The sequence below is a fragment of the Brassica rapa genome, unplaced genomic scaffold (assembly GCF_000309985.2).
Source record: "Brassica rapa cultivar Chiifu-401-42 unplaced genomic scaffold, CAAS_Brap_v3.01 Scaffold1006, whole genome shotgun sequence".
NCBI classification, from domain to species: Eukaryota; Viridiplantae; Streptophyta; class Magnoliopsida; order Brassicales; family Brassicaceae; genus Brassica; species Brassica rapa.
In genome coordinates, this window is record NW_022610940.1 from 83063 (window position 1) to 91231 (window position 8169).

The following is an 8169-nucleotide window of genomic DNA, read 5'->3' on the forward strand; positions in this document are numbered from 1 at the left end:
TGTATCCAAATCAAGCTTCTCACAAAGTGATTCATCCTGGTTTGAATGGAACGACGAAGAAGCTGTGCTATTCCCAAACTGGGAAACTGGAATCACCTGATTTGAAAGTGGGATAACTTCTTCATCCCAACTCCTATGAGATTTATTCAACTTCCTGGTGATTCTACACCACTTTATGTATCCAAATCAAGCTTCTCACAAAGTGATTCATCCTGGTTTGATTTGAACGACAGAGAAGCTGTCCTATTCCCAAACTGGGAAACTGGAATCACCTGATTTGAAAGTGGGATAACTTCTTTTCGCCAACTCCTATGAGATTTATTCAACTTCCTGGTGATTCTCCACCACTTTATGTATCCAAATAAGGCTTCTCACAAAGTGATTCATCCTGGTTTGATTTGAACGACGATGAAGCTGTGCTATTCCCAAACTGGGAAACTGGAATCACCTGATTTGAAAGTGGGATAACTTCTTCATCCCAACTCCTATGAGATTTATTCAACTTCCTGGTGATTCTACACCACTTTATGTATTCAAATCAAGCTTCTCACAAAGTGATTCATCCTGGTTTGATTGGAACGACGAAGAAGCTGTGCTATTCCCAAACTGGGAAACTGGAATCACCTGATTTGAAAGTGGGATAACATCTTCATGCCAACTCCTATGAGATTTATTCAACTTCCTGGTGATTCTCCACCACTTTATGTATCCAAATCAAGCTTCTCACAAAGTGATTCATCCTGGTTTGATTTGAACGACAGAGAAGCTGTCCTATTCCCAAACTGGGAAACTGGAATCACCTGATTTGAAAGTGGGATAACTTCTTCATGCCAACTCCTATGTGATTTATTCAACTTCCTGGTGATTCTCCACCACTTTATGTATCCAAATCAAGCTTCTCACAAAGTGATTCATCCTGGTTTGATTTGAACGACGAAGAAGCTGTGCTATTCCCAAACTGGGAAACTGGAATCACCTGATTTGAAAGTGGGATAACTTCTTTTCGCCAACTCCTATGAGATTTATTCAACTTCCTGGTGATTCTCCACCACTTTATGTATCCAAATCAAGCTTCTCACAAAGTGATTCATCCTGGTTTGATTTGAACGACGATGAAGCTGTGCTATTCCCAAACTGGGAAACTGGAATCACCTGATTTGAAAGTGGGATAACTTCTTCACGCCAACTCCTATGTGATTTATTCAACTTCCTGGTGATTCTCCACCACTTTATGTATCCAAATCAAGCTTCCCACAAAGTGATTCATCCTGGTTTGATTGGAACGACGAAGAAGCTGTGCTATTCCCAAACTGGGAAACTGGAATCACCTGATTTGAAAGTGGGATAACTTCTTTTCACCAACTCCTATGAGATTTATTCAACTTCCTGGTGATTCTCCACCACTTTATGTATCCAAATAAAGCTTCTCACAAAGTGATTCATCCTGGTTTGATTTGAACGACGATGAAGCTGTGCTATTCCCAAACTGGGAAACTGGAATCACCTGATTTGAAAGTGGGATAACTTCTTCATCCCAACTCCTATGAGATTTATTCAACTTCCTGGTGATTCTACACCACTTTATGTATTCAAATCAAGCTTCTCACAGTGATTCATCCTGGTTTGTATGATTTTAGAGAGTTGAACAGGTATTGAGAGATTTAGAGAAAGATTAAAGTGAGATGAGATGATTTATGAAATGTAGAAGAGAAACATGATGAACTAGAGAGAGAATCTGACAAACTCGTGTTAATCATTAATCAAGACAGAGTTTACAATATATAGAGAGAGACATTAGGGTATTCAGAAGCTCTAAGCATGTGTGGTCAAGGATAAGGTTGCTTTAATTCAAATGTAAACCAATGAGGAAGATCACACGCTTATGGCATCTTTTGGTGAGACTCCTTTTGCCTTTACAGCCTGTGCCAGACTGTCAGGATAAGCCGCGGTCACTCTATCCATCCAAACGGTCTTATCTCCTAAAGTAAAACCCCTTTGGCCGTTTAACCCTTTCACCCGGGTAACTTTCCTCTTGGTCGAGTTATGGATCGACCCGGACAGTACGGACGGTACGGCCGGTACGGCCTCTTGTACGGCCTGGTCGATCCCTAACCTTCCTTCCCTTTGCCTTCACATTCTCACATCCTCAACTCCTTAAGCCATCTCCCCATGTACTGAACAACTCATTTTAACACTCCCCCTCAAGCTTAACTTAGTAACTTAGTTAAGCTTGGAACCACCATGAGATCTTCCTCATTAAAAACCTCACCAAGGAAAACCCATTGGGACAAAACCTTGATGAGGGAAAAAGAGTGAAGACCTCATGGCAAAAGGGGATCAGCTCCTTGGGAAAGATCTATGAGCCCCAATCTGGTATGAATGGACTCCATAGTCTTTTGTCTTGCGGCCTTGGTGAACACATCCGCAAGTTGATCCTCACTCCTTGTGTAGCATGGCAAGATCACTCCCAAGACAATCATCTGCCTCACCTTGTGACAATCAACTTCAATGTGCTTGGTTCTCTCATGGAAGACTGAGTTGGTCGCAATGTGTATAGCCGCTTGATTATCACAATGCATAGTCATTGGAGTTCCCTGCTCTATCTCCAAGTGCTTCAAGATTCCTTTGATCCATACCAACTCATTGGTAAGCTTCAGCATTGCTCTATACTCAGCTTCAGCGCTTGAACAAGACACCACCTTCTGCTTCTTACTCTTCCAAGTCACCAAGTTGCCTCCAATGAATGTACAATAGCCGGTGGTTGATCTCCTGTCTGCTCTATCTCCAGCCCAATCCGCATCACAGTATCCCACCACTTCAGTGCTCTTGTTGCATCCCATCCACACTCCAAGGCTTGACGTCCCATTCAGATACAAGAGAAGTCTCTCCACCATGCGCCAGTGATGATCCTTTGGGACTTGCATATGCTGGCTCACTTGGTTCACCGCAAAGCATATGTCTGGTCGTGTGATTGTAAGGTAGATGAGCTTCCCTACTAGCTTCCTGTACAGCTTTGGATCATGAAAGGCCTTGCTATCTTCAACCTCCCCCTCACGTGGAACCTTGTATCCATCTTCAAGAGGCATCTTTGCTGTCTTGTCTCCTTGTATACCTGCATCTTTCAAAAGATCAAGTGTATACTTCCTTTGGGAAATGAACAATCCTTCCTTAGATCTACACAACTCAATTCCAAGGAAGTATTTCATTTCCCCTAAGTCTTTGATTTCAAACACAGATTTCAAAAACTCCTTTGTGGCTTTTATACCAGCCTTATCACTACCTGTTATGATAATGTCATCAACATATACGAGTAGACAGATGATACCTGAAGGTGTAGTGAGGGTGAAGAGGGTGTGATCCAACTCTGACTTCTTGAACCCACGGCCATTCAGAGTAGTACTCAGCTTGTTGTACCATGCTCTAGGTGATTGCTTCAACCCATAGATTGCCTTCTTGAGTCTCAATACATTCCCTGGTTTCACAAGATGTTCAAGACCCGGTGGTGGATGCATGTACACTTCATCTTCTAGTTCTCCCTGAAGAAATGCATTCTTCACATCCATCTGCCAAAGCTCCCACTCAAGGTTCACAGCAAGAGACAATACAATTCTTATTGTATGTAGCTTGGCAACAGGGGCAAAGGTATCAATGTAGTCTTCCCCATATGTTTGAGTGTATCCTCTAGCCACCAGTCTTGTCTTCTTTCTGTCAATGGTTCCATCAGGTAGATACTTAATGGTGAATATCCACTTGCTGGTTACTGCCTTCTTTCCTTTTGGCAACTCACTTTCAAACCAAGTGTCATTCTTTATCATGGCATTTGCCTCATCTCCAACAGATTCCTTCCAATCTTGATGTAGCATTGCCTCTTCATATGATCTTGGTACACTACTTTCATCTAGGCTCATCATGAATGCGCAATGCTCCTTTGGATAACAGGCAAATGAACACACAGCTTGAGAAGGATGCTCCACAGCCTGGGCATTGTAGTACACTCTCGTGTTTACCCAGTTGGAAGCATCTCTCTTCAGCCGTGTGCTTCTCCTTAATGGTACCTCAGCTGGTGCTTGCTCTGGTGCTTCTACTTCAGTAGCTTCCACTCCTCCTTGTTCTGGTAGCTCATTAGGTTCTTCACTACTTGGTTCAGCTCCACCTTGATCAGGATGATCCGCAAAATCTTGATTCTCATCCGGCTCAATTCCATTCCCTCCCTCATGATCAAGGTGAGATGGTTCTTCAGCTTCTTGTCTTTCAGATGACTGATTCTCTGTCGACTCCTGGGACATTCCAATTCCAAGACCTTCTAGTATCTGTCTCAAGCTTGTAGCTCTATCTGAAGGTTGTGAAAGATCCTCCAGCTCTTTCCAATCTTTATCTTCATAGTAGCTCTTCTCTTCAAAGAACTTGACATCTCTTGATACAAGAACTCTCCTTGACTCAGGAACAAAGCACTTGTATCCCTTCTGTGTGGTTGAGTATCCTATCATCATAGCTTTGATACTCTTTGCTTCCAGCTTGTTTCTCATCTCTCCCGGGATAAGAACATAGCTTACACACCCAAACACTCTTAGGTGATCTAGGACTGGCTTGCTGTTGTTGAGAACTTCATAAGGAGCTTTATCTTCCAGGATCTTGGTTGGAATCCTATTGATTAGGTAGCAAGCCGTGATCACAGCATCACTCCAGAATCTCTTTGGCACTCTCATCTGGAACATCATTGATCTAGCCACTTCCATAAGATGTCTGTTCTTTCTCTCAGCCACTCCATTTTGTTGAGGTGTATAAGGGCAACTCGTTTGGTGAAGTATCCCATGTTGAGCTAGATGGTTCTTGAATGCATGGCCAGTATACTCTCCACCATTATCAGACCTGAAAATCTTAATCTTGGCATTATACTGGTTAGAAACATATGATTGAAAGTTTCTAAATGCATCTAGAACCCTATCCTTTGTTTTAATTAGTGTTATCCAGGTGTATTTGGATTTCTCATCTATGAATGTGACAAAGTATTTGTAATTGTCCCTAGATAAGCATGGAGCAGTCCATACATCAGAATGAACAAGATCAAAGCATTTATCATAGATAGTAGTAGATCTCTTGAACACAGTCTTACAATGTTTTCCCAAAATACAAGCTTCACACTCATTATTTTTAAACATGACACCTGGTAACATTAAGCTTAAGGCTCTAACATGTGGATGTCCTAGCCTAGAATGCCACAATGCACCTCTACTTAAAACGGAACTCAACAAGCAACTAGAACTAGAAATGATAGAAAGGTCTTCAAGTAAATAAAGGTCTCCTTTGGTTACTCCTTGCCCAATCAACTTACTGCTTTCAATATCCTGAAATTTCACATCATTAGGACTGAAAATAACATTGCATTGAAGATCATTGGTACACCTCTTAACAGATAATAGATTAGAAGTAAACTCAGGCATGTACAAAGCTTTAGAATCCTTATTAAACAGTTTCAAGTCTCCTACTCCTCTAATAGGAATTCTATCACCATTTGCAATCATTACATGTCCATGAGCCGGTTCTATGTTCTTTATAAGGCTATCATCACTTATCATATGATGTGAAGCACCTGAATCAATAATCAATGGTTTTATTCCTTGAGCAATATGATTCCTAGGTGATTCTTTTACCAGTTTCAGTTTATCAATGAGATCAAGCAATGTGGATTCATTTCTAGACATCCTATCAGCAGCAAAGGTTGTATATCTATCTGGTTCATTTCCCATTCTATCAAAGTTTCCTAGCAAGCTATCACAAGTTCTAGGCAACACATGAGCAGTATAGGAATAACCAAGGGCTTTACCAGACTCTTTAAGGGCTTTGATCAAGGCATCAATGTCTGACTTCTTGATCACCTCATGATCCATGTTCTTCACAGCTCCTTGGTGGTGAGAGGTTAAGGCTCTTCCTTCACTTTCACCCGCAAGACCAGATGAGCCAGCTCCTGATGCGCCAGCTTCACTTGTCTCTGCAGAAAGGTGAGCTCTTCCCTCTCTCTCCTTGTTGAACTTGGCCGGCTTCAAATGGGGGTGTAGGATCCAGCACTGACTCCTCTTGTGTCCCGGCTTCTTGCAATGGTCACAGTTTCCACTGAACTTCCTTTCCTCTCCACGGTAAGCAGCCTTGTGTGCTTGGATTGCTTCAGCCTTGTTGGACAGAGCCATGTCTCCTTTCCCTCCAAACATACCAAGTGACCCCTCTTCCTTCTGAATCTGCGCACACACTTCCTCCATAGATGGAAGACTCGGCATCCTCAACATGTGCTTGATCACATCATTGAATGGAGGATCTAGTGTCAGCAGCAATCCAAACACCTGATCCTGCTCCCTCCTCTCCATGAGTAGCTCTTGATCCGCGGTGCTTGGCCTCAATGATTCAAGCTCAGACCACAAGGATCTATACTTGCCCAAATGCTTGGTGAACTCTTCCCCATCTTGAACCAGTGTGTTGATGGCCTTCTTAATCTCATACACGCGGTTCAGATTGGTAACGTTCCCAAATGTCTTCTGGAGTACCTCCCACAGGTGTTTTGGAGTCTCGCAGTAGCTGTAGGCCTCCAAGAGATGCTCTTCAAGGGACCCTTGTAGCACTGAAAGCACCATCAAGTCTTCTTGAATCCACTTCTTCTCGGCAGCAGCAACTTGATCTCCCACACCTTCAGCTCCTTCTCCGTCTTTAGCCACTGGCTTGGTTGCATCATCCGTGATGTGACTCCACAGCCCTAGCCTCCCAATGGCTGTCTTCACCAGCCTTGACCACAACAGGTAGTTACTACCACCCTTCAACGCAACAGGAACCGTAATGACCTTGTAGTTTCCCTCCATCTTGCTTTGTTAGAACCGAAAAGAAAGTATGAAAGAGTATGAACTGAAGCTGAAGAACACTCTAAATCTCAATACCAAAGCCAACCTGGCTCTGATACCATATGATTTTAGAGAGTTGAACAGGTATTGAGAGATTTAGAGAAAGATTAAAGTGAGATGAGATGATTTATGAAATGTAGAAGAGAAACATGATGAACTAGAGAGAGAATCTGACAAACTCGTGTTAATCATTAATCAAGACAGAGTTTACAATATATAGAGAGAGACATTAGGGTATTCAGAAGCTCTAAGCATGTGTGGTCAAGGATAAGGTTGCTTTAATTCAAATGTAAACCAATGAGGAAGATCACACGCTTATGGCATCTTTTGGTGAGACTCCTTTTGCCTTTACAGCCTGTGCCAGACTGTCAGGATAAGCCGCGGTCACTCTATCCATCCAAACGGTCTTATCTCCTAAAGTAAAACCCCTTTGGCCGTTTAACCCTTTCACCCGGGTAACTTTCCTCTTGGTCGAGTTATGGATCGACCCGGACAGTACGGACGGTACGGCCGGTACGGCCTCTTGTACGGCCTGGTCGATCCCTAACCTTCCTTCCCTTTGCCTTCACATTCTCACATCCTCAACTCCTTAAGCCATCTCCCCATGTACTGAACAACTCATTTTAACAGTTTGATTGGAACGACGAAGAAGCTGTGCTATTCCCAAACTAGGAAACTGGAATCACCTGATTTGAAAGTGGGATAACATCTTCATGCCAACTCCTATTGTTGAGTTGAGCTGAGTATAAGTGTGAAGCAAGTGAGGAGTTGAGACTAAGGAGATGAGTTGAAGCTTGGGAAGGTTTGGGTAAAGTCCGTACAAGACCGTACAGTCCGTACATGACCGTACAGTCCGTACACATGAAGATGGGTGAAACCTTGACAAGGGTAAAGAAGTTATGTGCGGTAACTTAGGTGAAGGGAAGGAACTTACCTTGAGGCATCAGACCGTTTAGGGATAAGGTAGAGCGCGCCTTGACAGGCTGGAACAGCTGGAAAGGCAAGAGCATCTCGGTCCAAGATGCCAGATACTCCGCGCATGTGGAGAAGCTAATTGGCTAGTCCAAATGAGCTTATCCTCTCCTGATTGACCTCACATGCTTTAGTCTTCTCTTGATTTCGAAAACCCTTGTATGCTCACTCTATATATTGTAACTCATCAACCCTAATGAAGATTATGCAGTTTGAGTCTCTCTAATCTCTTAGACACTATGGTTCTCTCTTAGACTCTAAACGACTCTACCTAGTTACTTAATCTTTCACAAACTTCTCTTAATCACTTCTT

At 42.8% G+C, this 8169-nt stretch overlaps 1 protein-coding gene across 1 annotated transcript; it reads right to left on the bottom strand.

Annotated features, from left to right (window-relative positions):
* Positions 1–5297: 5297 nt before the first annotated feature.
* On the bottom strand, positions 5298–6533 carry LOC117131512. Its single transcript, XM_033283615.1, has 2 exons — positions 5825–6533; positions 5298–5345 (listed from the first exon to the last, which is right to left on the bottom strand). The coding sequence occupies exons 1-2, from the start codon at positions 6357–6359 to the stop codon at positions 5338–5340; spliced, it is 543 nt and encodes a 180-aa protein (XP_033139506.1). The 5' UTR covers positions 6360–6533; the 3' UTR covers positions 5298–5337.
* Positions 6534–8169: the final 1636 nt, after the last annotated feature.

Coding starts and splice junctions, on each gene's coding strand:
- LOC117131512 (XM_033283615.1), bottom strand. CDS start 6,359: ATGGAGAGGAGGGAGCAGGATCAGGTGTTTGGATTGCTGCTGACACTA.